General features: G+C 36.5%; 1 protein-coding gene across 4 annotated transcripts in view; it reads right to left on the bottom strand.

Moving 5' to 3' along the window:
* Positions 1-16527, bottom strand: part of COG6 (component of oligomeric golgi complex 6) — a 70611-nt gene extending 54084 nt beyond the window's left edge. For 2 of the 4 annotated variants that reach the window (XM_054701996.1, XM_037527227.2), the window contains exons 1-4: positions 16266-16446; positions 12633-12776; positions 8955-9026; positions 3367-3425 (exon numbers count right to left, since the gene is read on the bottom strand). In XM_054701996.1, coding sequence (XP_054557971.1) covers positions 3367-3425; positions 8955-9026; positions 12633-12776; positions 16266-16418 — 428 coding nt within the window. In that variant the 5' untranslated portion in view covers positions 16419-16446. Of the gene's footprint in view, positions 1-3366; positions 3426-8954; positions 9027-12632; positions 12777-16265 lie in introns of all 4 variants that reach the window. The other 2 variants (XM_037527228.2, XM_054701997.1) reach the window with 2 other exon arrangements.
* Positions 16528-18784: the final 2257 nt, after the last annotated feature.

The following is an 18784-nucleotide window of genomic DNA, read 5'->3' as shown; positions in this document are numbered from 1 at the left end:
CGAAATAACATGGTTGACTATCTAAATATAAATCCATGAAATTAAGACTTCAAAGCACAAAGTCTATATTAAAAAAAGATTTAGCCCAAAAATATTTGTTCAACAATGGGCACACTGCTTAAACAAAAGGTTTGCTAACTCAAGATGACAACTCTTAGTGATGAAATAAATTCTAGTCTTTTTTAAATCATATTACTTTTTAAAATATACATTTTTTCCAAGAAAATTATCACAACCAGTCTGTCAGAAAGCTAGATGTGTCATAGAATGACATTAACAAAGACCTACAATAACAAGTCCCAAGTCAGAGCCGGCTATGACAAAAGGCATATCTGATGCAGATCTTGCTCTCACCTGACAGCACAATTGAAATATGGTATCTTTTAGTGGGTTTTTTTTTTTTTTTTTTTTTTTTATAGAGGCATGCTTTATTTATTTGTTTGCTGGTTTGTTTGTTTGTTTTGTTTATACATGCACTGGGTACAGTCAGAAGCGCGGGAGGGTGAGAGAATTCACCAGAGCCAGAGCGGGGAGCAGAGCAGGCAGAAGGACCGAAGTACACTGCTGAGGGGAGCAGCGGGCGGCAGGAGAGGTCTGCACGCCATGTGGGACCCTCCTCTGGTGGCCGGGGAGCAGCCGGGGATCGAACCGGCGCCGCAGAGGCCGCGGGCAGCTTCGCAACCCAGCGCTCAACCGCTGCGCCACCGGGGAGGCCCTCTTTTAGTGGGTTTTTAACCTAAATAAAAATTACTTAAAATAAATATTAACAAACCATAAATGGTTATTATAAATTATAACTTCTAGAGAATCTGAGATGTGCTCATAACTGCTTATTATTTGTTATATAAATATATAAATAAACATAGCAGATACACAGCATAATTAGAGCAGGTAAGGAATATGAGGTTGATTACATAGCACACACATAGTCTATCTATATATGTATACTAGCGAAACGCTCTATAAGATATAGGTACAAAAAACAAGTTGCAGAAAAAAATGTACGATAACTCCCATCTTTTAGAAAACACTACATACACACATAGTTGAATTTTCAGGTTGACAAGGACACACTAAAACAGACATTCTCATATATTATTGATGGAAATGTAAACTAGTATATAACCTTTTGGAGAGAAATCTAGTCAGTATATGTTAGATTATTTTTTAACATTTCTACAATTTTATTCATTAATTACTAAAACTTTTTTCCTATAGAAATAGTATGAAATACCCATAATGATCTAAAAAACATTTATCAAATCATAATTTTTAATAATGAAAATATAAATATGCATAATTTAAGAATGTTTAAACATGGATTAATTCACAAGAAAAAATATAATGCAACTATTAAAAAACATCATTTTCCAAATAAAGACAGGAAAACACACATAAAACATTAAGAAAAAAATAACTGTTCATACTCTAAGAAGAAATACACCAAAATGTTAACAGAAACTGCCTGGTGGTGAAGTTATGTCTGATTTTTTCTTATTTAAAGGCTGAACTCATAAATGAGAAAGGAAGGAAAAATAAAGGAGATGTGATACTCTCCTGTCTTCTCCTAACCTTTTATTAGGCAAAGAAAACATATCACATACACTTCTGAGACATTTTTACATGTATCTGTAAAAAATCTGTTTTTGTGTTACCAACTTCAAAATCTAAATTAACGTAGTTTAAGACAAATAACAAAATTAAAATGAAAACTTAAAAATAGTAAGAAATAAAGAAGTAGATAAAATTAATATAGCTGAGGAAAGCTATTACAGTTAATAACACAAAATAGCCTAAGCTTTCTAGTCACCAAAATGAGATGTTCTTTGTCTAATAAAAGAAGAGGAGGATGGGGTGGTAAAATTTCTTTATGTCAAGCATTGTGAATGTTCTGCACCTTATGTAAATCACTGAATCCTTACAACAAACCTGTGATACAGATCTAATTCCCTTTTTTTTCAGATGTGGAAATTTAGCCTGGGGAGGTTAAAAAAATAACATGTGCAAAATCAAAAATCCAATGCAATCTTACACAAGATTTAGATAACAATTAGGGGTTTGGTCTTCTAAGTCTATATCCATAAAGCTTTAACATTCAAAACTTCAAAAAGAAATATAAACAGTCACCAGAAACTATTTCTCCAAGTTCAGATAGAAATTTGATTTGTGGGCTTTTATAAGAGAATAAAATATATCATCGATAGTGACTTCTGTAATTATGTGTGATAGGCGCTCCAATGACAACAAGAAAATCTCAGGCCTGGCTTGAGAAATAGAAAAGGGTGAAGGGGAAGTAGATGAGAAATGACAGCCTAGAACTAAAAATATGGAAGTATATTCATGTCAATAGAGCATTTCCTGATCATTAATGAAACCCATCTTCTATCAGTTAAACATCAGAGGAAATGCTAAGCTGCAGTTATGTGAAGACAATTCTATATTGAGCTTTTCCTATTATAGCTCTCAAAATGACTGCCCTCTTCTAACCCAGCTGGAAAAATATTCAAGTTATCAATCCAATTGTCTGAATAAGTATATTATGTTATCCAAACAAGCGCAGAACACTTCTACCTCTAAAGCTAATTGCTTATTTAACAGTTTCTTGTTAAAAAAAAAAGGTAATATTTCAAAATGGAAAACAACTCTCTGCCATCTCCCAGTCTGTCATCATAATTTCTGCTATGTAATTTTCTAAAAATACCTTCACACAAATGTTCATTTGGCACATCGCATCTATAGCTCTTCAGATACTAGAATGTCAGAAGTTTTCACTTCCTGAAAGCATACCAGGCCAAAACACTTTCATATGTTTACTAAAATAATGAACATAAACAACCTTGCTTAAATTGTTTTGAGAATACATGAATTGAAACACAATGTTCTGAAACTACCTCCTGTAGACATTAATCAGGGACCCACATACAAGCCCCAACTCAATGCTTATTTTTCAGCTTTTATTTATGTTCCATTCCTGACATTATGATAGCAGCATTCCATATAATTCATTTAAAAGCACTTATTAAAATATTGAAACTACACTGTGTTATGCACTTCCTAAAAATCAGAAAACATTCACATTTTCTGAAGAATAATTTTGAATTTCACAGGAAAATTATAAGAAACACTTCAAAACTTCCAAAGAGTGGATTAATCTCTCAACACCTATTTCTCAACTCCTGAACTATTGTTTTAAGTTTATTTTACTCTTGGATGATAGCTTAGAATCTTATATGTTGTACAAATTTAGAATCATGCTTTTTTACTATTTTGTTTTACCCTAGATTGTGAGTTATCTATAATTTTCTTTACATTCTTTATTTTTAATTCCCTAATTAATAAAGAGATGACTATATAAGAAAAACTTACCTTTCAGCTTGAAGTTTAGTGGTTTTTACTATCAAATCTTGAGTCTGTTCCTTTGCAGCCTGAAATTATAAACATATATAATATTAGTGCATTTTATTTATTTTCAGAACACTAATACTATCACTTACTAGAGTTCACCCTTATAGCAAATGAGATGACATTCTGACACTCATCAGTTTAACAGAGGTCTAAGTATTGAAATAGATGTTTCAAAGCTCATACGCTATCTTTAGTAACAGAAACTCAGGATTCTCAAACACACATAATGCTAATGATTACAATAAAGAAAACATTATCAGGTACTGACAAGAGAATTTAAAATAATCCATGATGCTTTTTAGTGAAACAGAATCATTGGAAAGAGCAATTAAGGCTGACTTCAGTTATAGACAAGTTGAGTTATCATGAGACCTCTAACAGAGCTATAAGTTAAGTCACTGAAAGGCTGGTGTGAAACTCAATAGAAATATCCAGATGGAGGCAAACACTGAAAGTTGTAACATAAGGTTTTGGTGTAGAGTAGAGATAGCCCCATCCCAAAGACAAAAGGCTGTTCCTGACCAAGTTTCATACTAAGCAATCCTCACTTTCCCAAGTCAGAGCTGAAAGTACTAGGGGCAAAAATCTGACAAATAGGTATTCCATCCAAAGACAAGACTAGGCAAGTATTTATAAAGTGGATTGAAACAAGACTAATGTAGTCAATCAAATTCTCTCCCAAAGACCTGAACTGAGAAATACTACAAAAAGAAGGCAATTATGAAATAATTATGAAACAACAATGGTGCTACACTTTTCATAGCACTGAATGGAGAAAAAGCAATTGTGAGGCATGTAGAGACAAAGGGTTCATGACTTGAAGGGACATTAACTGAGCCTGGATTGGGTAGAAATAAGGCCACTAATAAGCAGAAATTATACAGTAAACAAAAACACAAAGTGGAGAGTCAGTCTGGTAGTGAGAGGATACAAGGACAAACACATGAAGATAAGGGTGAATGTCACACTGGAATACAATAAAGAGCCTCTAGATTCTTAAAGGTCCAGTCCTCTTACACATTCTAGATTGTCAATTGAACTTTTCTGTTTTATTGATTCACAAGCATCTCACAGATAGCAGAGCTTCGTTCCCATTTCAAGTGAAGGTATTTTGAGTCTGTGTTACTTGCAACTAAATTATGTGACTAGCAAATAGTAGATATATAAGAAAACAGGTTTGAACCAAGTAATTCAGATCACTAACCTTTATGAAAGGGAGCTCTTTATGATTAGCTCCCACAGTACTTTCTAAAATTATTATTCTTTAAATCCAGTTCTTCTTCAAAAGCTTAACTTTCCTAATGTCATTTTGCTGTTTTTTTTAACTTTTTTTAAAGATTTATTTTATTTTTATTTATTTATTTATGCATACAAGAACTGGGGTGTGGGCCAGAGGTGCGGGGGGTGAGAAGATTCACCAGAGACAGAGTGGGGAGCAGAGTGGGGAGCAGAACAGGCAACGGGTAAGACAGGAGAGGTCTGCTAGTCAGCTCCCAGGCCAGCGATCTAACTTGTGCTGCAGTGGCTGCTGAAAGCTTGATAGTGCTGAGACTTAACCCCTTGTGCCACCAGGGAGGCGTATCATTTTGTTTCAAAGCTCTACTTCCAACCTTATTCTTCCCTTGCAAAATTTTTACAAATATTTTTCCTCAATTTTAAAATAGAAGAATTCCATTTCAATATTTGTGAAAAATGTTTCCCCAAATCAACATAAAAAATTCTTAGTAGAATTTTTGCCAAAATCATTATTAAACTGAGGGTATACGTTAAAACAACTATACCTATTAATCAATGAAATACTTTAGAACAATGGTATGCAATAATTTTTATATCCATATTTTACCCATTTTCTGACTCTTCACTTATAAGTCATGGTAATGATTTCAAAATAAGATTTAAAAACATAAGTAAAGATTATTATCCTAAAACAAGTTCCAGTCAATTTATCTTAAATGTTAAGGGTGGTTATTTTTCATTAAATGTCTCTAAATGTAATTTAATCAACTAAAACCACAGCCAAAGTGAGAAACCACAACACACACAAAGTTATTGATTACATTTTTAAAAGTTCTCATAATAATTTCTAAAATATGCCCAATCCAAAGAATTTTAAGAAATGTTAGCTAAACTTGTCCTCATAATATCTTATAATGAAAAAAGGTATGGTGGAGCATACCACTCTAAGAAATACCTTTCTTCATGATTGAATAAATTGAAAACATTATTTAGAATTACAGCATGAGTGGGTACTATTAAGATTCCAATAACATTATATGCAAATAAATTAGTGCCAGGAGACAAAATTTTCATAATCATAGATCTAATCCTAACTGATTAAAGGATCAAAAAATGAACATAAACAATAGGGAGTATAAATTAATTTAAAATAATCATTTAAAAAGCTATGAGGGAATTCTTTGCAAGGGATCAAAATGTTCTATTGATATTATCTTAATTATGGTGGTTATTTTACAGTCACAGGTGTATAAAACTGTCAAAATGCATCAATTTATATATTCAAATGGATGCAGTTTATTATTGTGCGTAAGTTATTCCTCAATAAATATGAAAAACGGCCCATGACAATACAGGAAAAAATGCAATCAGGGAGGAAGGCGTTATCAAGAAAATATAAATGACAAAATGAAACATAATGTTGTGATTTAAAATACTTATAAATGGGCCTCCCTGATGGCGCAAGGGATTAAGCACCGCACTATGAAGTTATCCACAGCCACTGCAGCATGAGTTCGATCCCTGGCGAGGGAGCTACCCACATGGCACAGCAGACCTCTCCTGTCTCCACCGCTGCTCCCCTCAGCAGTGTATTTCAATCAGTCTGCCTGTTCTGTTCCCCACTCTATCTCTGATGAATCCTCTCACCACCCACACCTCTGGCCTGTACCCCAATTCTTCTATGCATAAATAAATCTTTAAAAAATAAATAAATAAAATATGTATAAACTGTTAGCATGAATAAAAGTATTTTGATTTTTTTACACTTAAAGATAAAATGAATAGAAATATAATTATTAAGAGTTAGAAAATAAGAGGTACTAATAAAAACAGAGGTTACCTAAGTAATCCAATATATGCACAAAATATGTAAAATTAATATTACAAAATAAATGTGTATAATATAGAAAATCTAATAGTGTGTAGTTTGTGAAAAGACTATTATTAAGTCAAGGAAACTAAAAGACGAGAAAAGGAAGCAAAGAAAAAGTTAAAGAATTGTCAATCACTAAGTAACAAAAGTAATATATATAAAAAACTGTAAAATGGCAGTAACACTTAGCAAAAATTATATGATTTAGTATTATAAAATTAACAGGGTATAAAGATTGTCAAATAAATATGCCAATAATGTTTGATCTATTAGTAAGAATACAAAAATTTAGATAAGACTTGAAAACCTAAAGTTCTGGAGAAACATAATTGACTGCTTCTACAGAGAAATCAGCTAGTAGCCAACGGTTAAAATGAGGAATGTGCGTGCTTAATAATTCTCTGTAGAATTACTGTAGCTGTCTGGGCCTCCCTGGTGGCTCAAAGGGTTAAGTACAGCACTATGAAGCAATCCGCAGCCTCTGCAGCATGAGTTAGATCCCCATCTGGCCAGGGAGCACCCCACATGGTGCAGCAAACCTCTCTTGTCTTGCCCGCTGCTCCCCTCAGCAGTGTATTTCAGTCAGTCTGCCTGTTCTGTTCCCCACTCTGTCTCTGGTGAATCTTCTCAACCCCCCACACCTCTGGCCTGTACCTCAGCTCTTGTATGCATAAATAAATAAATCTTCAAAAAAAAAAGAATTACTGTAGCTATCAAGAGTTTCAGGAGAATCTTAGAGGTACAGTGTGAAATAAAAATGTGAAGGTAGTAGACATAGCTAATTCTTAGGAAGAAATTATTCGATTCATTATTCCAAAATTACATGAAAGAGGGTAATTAGGTGAAATTAATTCTGTGGCCAAACTAGAGGTTCAGTACTCCTTTGTTGAGTATGAATTGTAACCAAGTTGGGTCTTTATCAGGCATAGCTTTAGTTTCAACTTATTCCTAAGGTTTTCCACTATTTCAGCTGTATTAATGGGGTATCAGAGAATTGAAAGGTTTATAAAAATTCTACACAGTTAGCTCTGGACTGGCTAAATCAAAATAGAAAGGCTCTGGAGTTAACCAAGCAATATTATTAAAATATCATCAAAAGAAACAAAAAGACACTTTAAGTTAAAAAAAAAATCAGGGCCTCCCCGGTGGCGCAGCGGTTGAGCGCTGGGTTGCGAAGCTGCCCGCGGCCTCTGTGGCGCCGGTTCGATCCCCGGCTGCTCCCCAGCCACCGGAGGAGGGTCCCACATGGCGCGCAGACCTCTCCTGCCGCCCGCTGCTCCCCTCAGCAGTGTACTTCGGTCCTTCTGCCTGCTCTGCAACCTGCTCTGGCTCTGGTGAATTCTCTCACCCTGCTGCGCTTCTGACTGTACCCAGTGCATGTATAAACAAAACAAACAAACAAACAAACAAATAAATAAATAAATAACATGCCTCTAAAAAAAAAAAATCAGCCTATTTATATTCAAGCTTCCTACAGGGCATGATATATTAGCTAACTATACATTTTATAGAATTACCTAACAATTTTTGAAGGCTTACATTATTGCCGGGGACCAGCCTCCGGCAAAATGTCGTGTCAGGGGTTCCTGAAAGGATGAGACGGCCTCGGCGACCTGTAAGGGGCTGAAACTTAAGGGCTTGAGGGGAAGGGAATGAGGAGACACCGACACTTGTTGAGGTGCTAGTATCTTCTCCCGAGAGGCTCAGCAGGTTCTTTATTTATACATTTTTTTGCAAGCATTGAGATTACATTATCAAGTGCATAGAAACAAAGCAGAAACAATTAGTGCATCTCTTTTTCTATGGGCTTTTGGCTACTACGTGCTTTCAGTAAGAAGGCAACCTTCAAGGTTAATAAAAAACTAAGCCTTACACTAGAACTCATTGTTTCAGCTAAATAATAACCTAAGACAGTTGATAGCCACCAGCACATCCCTATCAGCTAAAGCCCAAGCAAGAAAAGACTCCTCTTATTTGCATGGCCTTCAGCTGGGGACCAGCTGCTACTCAGCTATCAGAACTTTTTCTACCTAGAAACTCCTTAACTCAAATAGCTTCATTTAAAAACTTTCCCAAGAAACTTCAAGGGAAGGCAATAAAAAGGACTTACAATAATAGTTGTATTGTAATGCTTGTCAGGCATGTTCAACAAACCATCTCCCATTGTCAAGTGAGCCAAACAGCCCAACAACTAATTTCTAAACAGATAATTTTCTGTGCCATTTACTTACAGTATGCTGATACATATAATTTATTGCCTAATATACTTTCTGATAAATTTTTCTCTCTCTATGACCAAGAACAAAAAGCAAAGGGATGCCAGATCTTCAGCCCCACGGTGTGAGGCCTTTTCTCTTAGCTGCTTGTCAGTAACCTATCTGGCTGGAGCAACAAGGCCTCCTGCAGCACATTATGTTAACACCCAGCCATCATACAGTACCTGTAGGCGATTTGTCATATCCTGACAACAACTGCTCATTGCTTGAACATCCTCATTTATGCTTTCAAGTTCCTGAAAAAGAGAACAATAAATTGAGTATTATATATTGTTAAAGAGATTTCTCTTTTCTTAACTGAATCCTTATTTTTATCCCATAAAAATTTTTGCCAAAGCATGACAAAGATCTGACAAGGCTGGAACTGAAATGAGTAACATATAATACTAGAAAATATGTTAAAAAAAAAAAAAAACACCCAGTGTATTCTGTTTTAGAGTATATGACAATAGGAAAACAGCTTTTAAAATATGAATAATCTTTATCCAAGGATTCTAATATGAAGAATTCATCCTAAGGAACTAATCCATGGAAATCTACGGATATACTAAGGACATGTGTATGTGTATTTATGTGTATGTGTGTTTACTGGCATGGGAAGATATTACATAAGGTTTAAAAAAGTGTTATGACCATACAAGTAATATCTTTCCATTTTTTAGGGAAAAAAAATGTGTGCACTCATGCATACCTGCACACAGAACATAAAGAAGGCCAGACAATAAAATAGTGACAATTCTGGGTGACAGAATCACAATAATTCTATTTCTGATTTTATTCTTTAAAGTTTTTATAATGAATTATCTGTAACTTTTAATGAATAAAACCAAATTTGATAGCCCAATAGACAATAATGCCTCCTACAATCTTGTGATCTACATATTAGAACATGTCAAAAATGGTAATTTTCTCAGTAATGTTCTCCCCCTCTCATCTCTAGTCACCCCCACCACATACCCCTATATTTAATTAATGGATACATCTTATCTATTTCACTTTTACTACCCAAGCAGCTACTACATGTTTTAGTTAGGTTAACTGTTAGTTCTGTGAGTATTCTGACAGGTCTCTCTGACTCTACATTCTTTATCAAACTTATATCCTCTGGCTTTTACTGAACCAATCTTTTACTATGAAAAAAATGTCAAAATATCACATTTAGTTTCATACTGTACTATCATCTCCCTTTTCCCAATTCAGGGTTACACAACAAAAAAAAACATGATGTAACAAAGTTTTAAGCGTGGACAGGGCTAACTGTAGTCTCTTTCAACATAAAACCTAGACTTTCAAATAGAAACATGACAATTTTATGAAGGGGTGGGCCAATCAGAGGGCAAGAAATTAATAAGAAAAAAACAGCAGAGCAGTACTATACACAAAATGTGAGGATTAAGCAGTCAGAAAATCACATAACAATTACCAGCATTAATCTTAGCTCTAGAATTAAGGTATTTTCCCTTCTCTCTGTAAGTACTTTGATTTATGAAAACAATAGCACCAGATATTTTCCCTACATTTTACTAAAAGGGAATATAAATCAAATCAATAAACTAAATACTAAAGTGCCTTTAGGTAAATATTATAATAAGCTCGTTTTCAAAATATCAATTAATATCAACAATAGCAAATACACAAGCAACCTAATCTCATCATTCCCTTAAATCTCAGTATAATCTAATTAGAACAGCACTATGACATAATCTGCCAGCAAAGACAAGAATAATTTCTCCTAATATTTACACAAGCCACCATAATATACTGAACTTTATTTGTGAAATAATAAAAATTACATTTCTTATGATATATGCTCAATGGTAATTCAAGGTCCTTTCTATAGCTTGTAAAGTGATTATTTGAACATAGAGTAAACTATTTTCCCAAATTAAGTAAAATTATAGGCTGTGAAATATAAGTGGAACATGATAAACTTTTTAAAAAATTTATTATAGAAAATTTTCAAAATATATCCAAAAGTTGATTTACTATCAATGTCTGCCTACATAATACTCAACTTCAACAGTTATGAACTCATGATCACTCTTTCTTTTAATTTTAAATATCTAGTTGGTGTTGAACTATTCTTTTTTTTTTTTCCTTTAATAATTTGCTCGAGTTGGGAACCAAGTTAAGATTCACAAATAGAAACTGGTTGGTATTTTTCTTATTTTTTGATCTATAGATATTCACATATGCCTATTTCTCTTTATCTTTACAGTTAAGTTACTTTACATTTCCCAATATTTAGATATAGCTGACTGCATCTTTATGACTGCAGTTAATAAGACTCAATTTATATTTACTATAAATGGCAGTTAGATCTAGAAGTTTAATTATATTTATTCAATTTTCTGGCAAAAATTCTTCATATGTGGTGTTGTATACCTGTATTATGAATCACAAAAATGGCTGTTTCTCTTTTTGTGAGATAAGGAGCTACTGATGACAGATGACAGATGACTAAATTAGTGGTGTTCAATCAGACCAATTTTGCCCCCAAAGGGGTTGTTTGGCAATGTCTGGAGATCTTTTTGGTTGGAACAACTGGGGGAAAGGTGGTGTTACTGGTGTCTAATGGACAGAGGGCTAAAATGATGCTGACCATCCTGTATGGCAGACAACCCTCAACAATTATCTGACCATAAATGACAACCGTACCAAGGTTGAGAAACTCTGAGCTAATACATAAATTCGACAGAGATTATAAAATATACTATCTTCTCTCCTTCATTTATTAGGTAGACTATTTCCATTAAGAGGTTAGTATTAACATATGTAGTAGGTACAAAAAATAAATAAATGCTCAACTCTTTCCTTTTGTTCAGTTTTCAAAATAAATTGGTTCCTTTATATCCATCAATGAGTTGGATATAACCTTATAACCAATGAAGTTACTTTTTGGTTTTCAGTATAATTAAATTCATGGACTTAAACATGTTAAGGAGTTTTAGTCATTAAAGTTACTCTTATCGATGCTCAAATCATCCTGTTTTTTGCCCAGTGGAAGCCCTTGCAAGTTAATTCCAGAGTCCTTTTGATACTTTCCCAACAGTCTTGTGTGTGTATGTAGCTTGCTTTTTAATACTGACAAGACTGTTCCTTTCAGTGGGAAATTGTGTTGAAAGAACCCAATATGGATGAGCTCATTATCGTTGTCTCTTTCGATTTTTGTGAAAACCACCAAAATTCCCTTCAACCTTCCAATTACTAGCCTTCAGCCAATGAAATCCTACTCAGTCATTCAAAATAATGCTTTATTAAGTACTCACTGAAACCATATACAACACTTTCATACAGCTTACACAGAAATACTATGTAACATAATTATTTAAAGCAAATTAGCAAAATATTATATAATTAAATATAACACAATAAATTTCACTTTTATCCTATGGTGAATAGATTTCTTTACTCAAATATAATGAATCACTATTTATGCATTGAAGTAATTGCTCTTAATCTCAAAAATTATATAATTTAGGTATAGCAAAATAACTCAATCTTAATTTCCAGTGGAGAAGTGGTTGGTTATCCAAGAGAGGTTTATTCAGTGAGGGACTATTTCTACTGCACAACCATTCAACGAAATGTTTTGGCTTTTTTTTTTTTTGGTTAAAAAGCTAAAATTCCTAAAGGAAATGCCTAGAACAAATGTTACAACATTCTAAGAAGCAGCATTAGTGGGGTTCACAGATTAAGAAATTATATAAATTTAAAGAAAGACTGAGATGCTTCTACAGTAAGTAAATTTTCATTTCTATTCATAAAAACACTTAACAGGGAGGCAGGCACATAGGAAATTCTCAATAAATACTGAAGGATAAAGAAAAGAGTTTACGTACTTCCTTCACCTCCTTGAAAATGCTTACAAATTCTTCATTGATGGCTAAACTTTTGCGTTCAATATCTCCACGTAAATTTCTTCTAGTCCGCAAACTATTCTCAACAAAAAAGGTTGAGAGTGCCTTGAGAGCTTCCAACATCTCCTATTCAATTGATTAAAAAAAAGAAAATTACTGGAATCAATTTTCAAATATTTTACCAAAATTTAATGAAATCATTTTCAAATATATTTTTCATCATATAATCAGAAAAATATTGGAAGACCTTCACATTACTGAACAGTAAACTTATTTCCAAAACACAGCAAGGATATACTTACTTGTACTACATATATAAGTATTACACACAAAAGACTATTTGCTGTAGAATACCTTGGCACTGCAAAGGTTGGAAATAAATGTAATGTCCATTTAAAGGTAATTGATTAAATAAATTATGCTATATCCATTTTTAAAAGTGGAAATTCTTTACATGTTTAGATAATATGAAGACACAGTAAAATAGCAAGGTATAGAAATATCTATAACACTGTTTAAAAAAGGACTATATACAAGGATTTTTACTAGCATATACAATGCTAATACAAGCATTTTAATGTGTAAACTATCTCTGGAAATCCTTCAAGAAATAAGAATACAAAAAATGAGTAATCAGTTTCCAGGCAAAGAAGTGAGTAGAACTAGGAGCAGAATTCTACGAATTCTAAGGTGACTTCTGAACTTTGGTCTGAGTGGGAAGAAAGAGGACTCCATGGGAACAACACCCGTTTAAGACATGGAAGCAACCAGTGCAAAGACCCTAACGCTGCTGAAAGTCCAGTGTGACTGAAGCTATGTAAATAGCTGGAAGTTTTAAGCAAAGGAGTAAAATACCCAATTTTGTAGGTTAGTTTATTCCAACTTTGTGAAGAGAATGGTTGGCAGAGGGGAAAAGAAGCAGGCAAGAGGAAATTAAAATAATCCAAGCAAGATTTGACAGTGGGGGCCTCCCTGCAGTGCAAAGTATTAAGACGCAACCTATAAAGCTATCCACAGCCACTGCAGCTTGAGTTTGATCCCCAGCCAGGGAGCTACCCACATGGCACAGCAGACCTCTCCTGACTTGCCCGCTGATCAGAACAAATGTTACAGCAGTGTATTTCAGTAGATCCGCCTGTTCTGCTCCCCACTCTGTCTCTGGTGAATCCTCTCACCCCCCCATACCTCTGGCCTGTACCCCAGTTCTTGAATGCATAAATAAATCTATCTCAAAAAAAAAAAAAAAAAAAGATTTGACAGTGACCTAGATCAAGATGGTAGAACTACAGATAAGGAGCTATTCCAAAAGAAAAATTTTCAAGGTAGAACCTGAATGGACTGGATGTGAAATATGAAAAAAAAAAAAAAAATGACAGGAATCAAAAATTACTTATACACATCTTGCTTGCATGGGTAAATCTGATATTCTTTATTAACACTAAAGAAAAATCAAGAGTTCTGGTCATGTGAAGTTTTATGATGCCCATTTGGAGGTATCACACAAGATACTGATTGTACAAATGTGGACCTCACTAGAGATGTCAGAACAAAGTTTTACATTTGAAATTCGTCTCTTTATTGTGTAAAGCCATGAAAAAAAAGTGAATCCTCCTGAAGAAAGAATAGAAAAGGGCAGAAGACCAAGCCCAAAATAACCGAAAGTACCCTACATCCTACAGTTATAAATAGCTATACCTAAACTAACAAATAATTCTAACAGGCTTGCCCTTTTATGTTCCTGTAACAACGTTATTTTGAAATATTGGCTGGATTGAGGAAAATAGTAGTTATTTAAATTCAATTTAATATTTAGGAGAAAGCAAAAATGTCTTTAAAGATACAAATATTTATTATACAAAAAAAAAAAAAACCCATAAAATAAATCCATATCTTTTTGACTACAGCTTTAAAATGTGCTAGGATCTGGCTTAAGGAAGTAGTCAGTAAACGTTGAAATCACAAAGTTGCACGCTCAGGTGCAAATTATGGCTCCAGCAGTTACTAGTTTTTGACTTAACCTAGTTACACTCTGTCCATACCTTACTTTTCTCATGGGTAGAGACATCTCAATTTACCACTTCATTCAAATGTCAATTTTCGTCACATTAAACACTTAATAAGTTGTATGATAAGACTACATTCAATAAGAAACAGTAAGTACCAGGCACTGTGCAGAGCACATCACCTGGATTCTCTCATTAAACCCTCACAACAATGTCAGGGAAGTTACTAACCTTAGTCCCAACTTAGAAGCCATGAAGACTAAACACATTAGGAAACTTAAATCATAATGTACCAATTTGGTGGTTGTATCTAATAGTGGTGGTCCCAGAGCCCATCTTTCTTCTGTTATAATGCTATGTTTATACACAAAATCTCACTGACAGCTTATTTTCGGTTACCTGCAAATTTATCTGTCAAATACATTCTCACTTCCGAATGTATTTTGTCTTTATGCTGTTAGGGGGAAAAGGCGGTCCCAAAGCAAATTCCATACAGGCTTTGTGGACTCCACCCCCACCCCAGGTCAAAGCCAAAGACACTGGGAACTCCAAATCCCATCACCACCAAAGGGAAGGTGGCTGGGACCTGAGGGTGGGGTTAAGCAGCCAGGTGGATACAAAAGGCAGACACGTGGGCTTTGGGGGGCTCTCCATTTTGGGCTCTGGGCCAGCGCGGAGCCTCCGGCCAGCTCTGGGAGTGACTTTGGGTTTCCAGGTCGTCGGATCGGGTAGGACGCATTAAAGACTTTATTTCCCTATTTTCTCCCTGAGTTGTACATTTTCCTTATTTCCTTTCCTCTTGTAAATAAACCTTTTATTAACCCTTTTGTGTGTGTCTGTAGTAGAGTATTCATAAGTCCCTTTAAAGCGCGCGGGTGAGGACCCACAGCCAGGAACCCGTTTAATATCGGGGTTGCTCTATAACAATGCTGCATTGATATGACCAATTTACCTGGTGACCCAATGATGCAGAGGAGATAACCAGCTATTACAGGAGCTGCAGAGACCAAGCTAAGTTCCAGGTGGCACTTGAGAAAGGATACGCACAGTTTATCTCCCCAAGAAATACAGCCTGAGCCCCCAAATCATAGACAGTGCTTAGCTAACAACAAAAACTAGTAGCCATCACTTCATCTGAGCCATGAGCAGGCAGATATTCTTTTGCGCTGCAAATAATTTTTGATTTCACTTGTCAATGGAAACGACCAATTACGTCCACCCCAGTTCACCAGCTCCCCCCAACCCCGATTCGCGCTGCCCTTTCTTGCAGTGTTCTCGTGCCCCGCTTCTCACCCCGCCCCGGGCTCACCTCCCCAGTTCCCCAGCTCAGAAAGCCGAACACGTCCGGGGGTGGGGGCTCCACCGTTTGCACCCCCAGACTTTCAGGACCCTTTTCAGGTAGTTATTACCCAGGAAAACTCTTTGCACTCCCAGGGGTTCCAAGGTGCCCCCCTCCTCACCAGCGAGGGCAGAACAGAAGATCCCGCGGGTCTGGGGTCCCATCAGCCGCGGGGCCGAGGGAGTCGGTACTGGGGTGCTTGGCAAATGCGGCCCCCGGGCGTCCAAGCCCCGCGGAACCCCGCGGGACCCCGGTCCCACCAACCGCGGTTACCTTGTCATTGTCCAGTCGCGTCTCCAGGATCTTATGCAGCTTCCGCGACAGCGGGTTGTTGGTCGGCGCCGAGGCCCCTCCAGCCCCATTGTTCTGGCCGTTGGCAGCCCCGGACGGCGGCACAGCGACTACTTCCCCGCCGCCCTCAGCCATCGCGCCGCTCGCCCCGCCCCCGGCTCCCGAGTCGCCACCTCAGCCCTAGAGAAGCAGCAGCGCCGGCACCGCGGGAACTGCGCATGTGCACAGGAAATCGCGCGTGCGCCCTCGTCCCCTGAAGGCAGCCCGGCCAGACTCCAGGAAGGCGGGAGGCGGGGCCAGACGCTGAGGCTGCTGGGAGGAGGCTAAAGCGAGAATTTGCGAAGTGGTTTGAAATTCCGGCCACTTTCATAGAGTTTGGAGATTAAGGTTTGTAGAATTTCAAGGACTTTGGAGTCATGAATGTATGAAAGCGTGAGCTAAGCATAATAAAACACACTGAGACTTGTTTCTGACAACACGTTCAGTAAGTTTAATTAAATTCACTTTACCAGATATATTTTTGGAAAATATTTATTGAATCCATATTATGTGCCAGGCACTCTGATAGGCATTGGGAGATATGTGTTATGTGTCTGAGACAAGAGATAATCAGTGTTCTTGGGAGAAAATGAAGAAAAGGGGATGAGAATAATCAAGGGGCCTTGCCTATTTTACCCAGTGGGGGAAGGAGTTGCTATTTCTACTGAGATTTGAAAGAGAATCCAACCATGGGGAGAAATTATTTTCAGGTGGTACAGATTTTAAGTGCAAAGGGTAACAAGACCAAATTTAACTATTCCACAAATTGACCAAAATCAGTATAGCTACAAAGTAACTCAAGATGAGAAATGAATTCCCAGGAAAGATTGAATGACAAACTTGTATTTTTTTTCTCTTCTCAGTTTGAAAAATTTAGATCAGAATAAAATCTCTGAGCCTCTGTGAAATATTTTTCTTAAACATTAACCATTTAGCTTTTACCCTTAATCTGTCTTTTCTCATCTGTCTTTCTGACTTTGAGGAAAATTATTACACATGTTACTTAAAGAAAGCTTTTACAAAAAAAACCTCATCACTACTGTAGTAAGTGAAGACTAGCAAGAAGAAAAAGAAAAGACACAAAAGACAAAAAATACAGGTATGAATTAAGTAAGTGCTAGCGAGGAAACACAAAACTTAAATAAATGAAAAGATACATTGTACTTTTCAACAGGAACACTCACTATTGTAAAGATACCATTTCTCTTTAACATATAAATTCAAATTTAATGTAATCAAAATTAAAATATCAAAGGTGTGTGGGCCTCCCCTGGTGGCGCAGCGGTTGAGCACTGGGCTGCAAAGCTTTCCGCAGCCTCTGCAGCACCGATTTGATCCCGGGCTGGCCCCTGGGCATGGGTCCCACATGGTGCGCTGACCTCTCTTGCCGCGCCCGCTGTTCCCCTCAGCAGTGTATTTCGTCCCTCTGCATGTTCTGTTCCCCACTCTGGCTCTGGTGAATTCTCTCACCCTCCCGCGCTTCTGACTGTACCCAGTGCTTGTATAAATAAAATCTTTAAATATATATATCTCAAAGGTGTGACTGAGTGTGTACATCTAAAAATATTTTGACTGAAAAATCAATAATGTCTTAAGATATGTACAAATAAAATAAATTACAATGATATCACACAAAGTGAGGAAGTCACAAAAGTTCACATATTGTATGATCTCATTTATATGTAATCTCAGAAAAGGAAAATCTATAGAGAGGGAAAATAAACTATTGATTGTGGGGGGAGGGTGTTGGGAAGAGAAAATGGGGAGCAACAGTCCCTGATGCAGGTTTGTTTTGGATGATGAAAATGTTCTAAACCTAGATTGTGGTGATGGCTGTACATCTCTGTGAATAATCAAAGAACCACTGAACTGTACATTTTTAATTGTATGGTAAGTAAATTACATCTCAAAGTTGGTTTTTCTTAAAGATTTATTTTATTTATGCATACAAGAACGGGGTACAGGCCAGAGGTGTGGGGGGTGAGAGGATTCACCAGAGGCAGAGCAGGGAACAGAACAGGCAGATGGACTGAAGTACACTGCTGAGGGGAGCAGCGGGTGAGGCAGGAGAGGTCTGCTGCGCAATGTGGGTTTCTTCCTGGCTGGCAATAGCTTCAAAGGTTGTGTCTTAACCCCTTGCACCACCAGGGAGGCCCTCAATGTTGGTTTTTTAAAAGTGAGGAAGAAAGTAAATATTGAAGGGCCTCCCTGGTGGTGCAAGGGGTTAAAATGCAGCACTATGAATCTATACACAGCCACTGCAGCACGAGTTCAAGCCCTAGCCAGGGAGAAACCCACATGGCTGAGCAGACCTCTCCTGTCTCCACCGCTGCTCCCCTCAGCAGTGTATTTCAGTAGATGCACCTGTTCTGCTCCCCACTCTGTCTCTGGTGAATCCTCTCACCCCCCCACACCTCTGGCCTGTACCCCAATTCTTGTATGCATAAATAAATAAATCATAT

This window comes from Talpa occidentalis, unplaced genomic scaffold (assembly GCF_014898055.3).
Source record: "Talpa occidentalis isolate TD23 unplaced genomic scaffold, MPIMG_talOcc4v2.1 talOcc4.5, whole genome shotgun sequence".
Classification (NCBI taxonomy): domain Eukaryota; kingdom Metazoa; phylum Chordata; class Mammalia; order Eulipotyphla; family Talpidae; genus Talpa; species Talpa occidentalis.
Note: the sequence above shows the minus strand (reverse complement) of the source record. Positions and strands in the feature narration are given on the sequence as shown.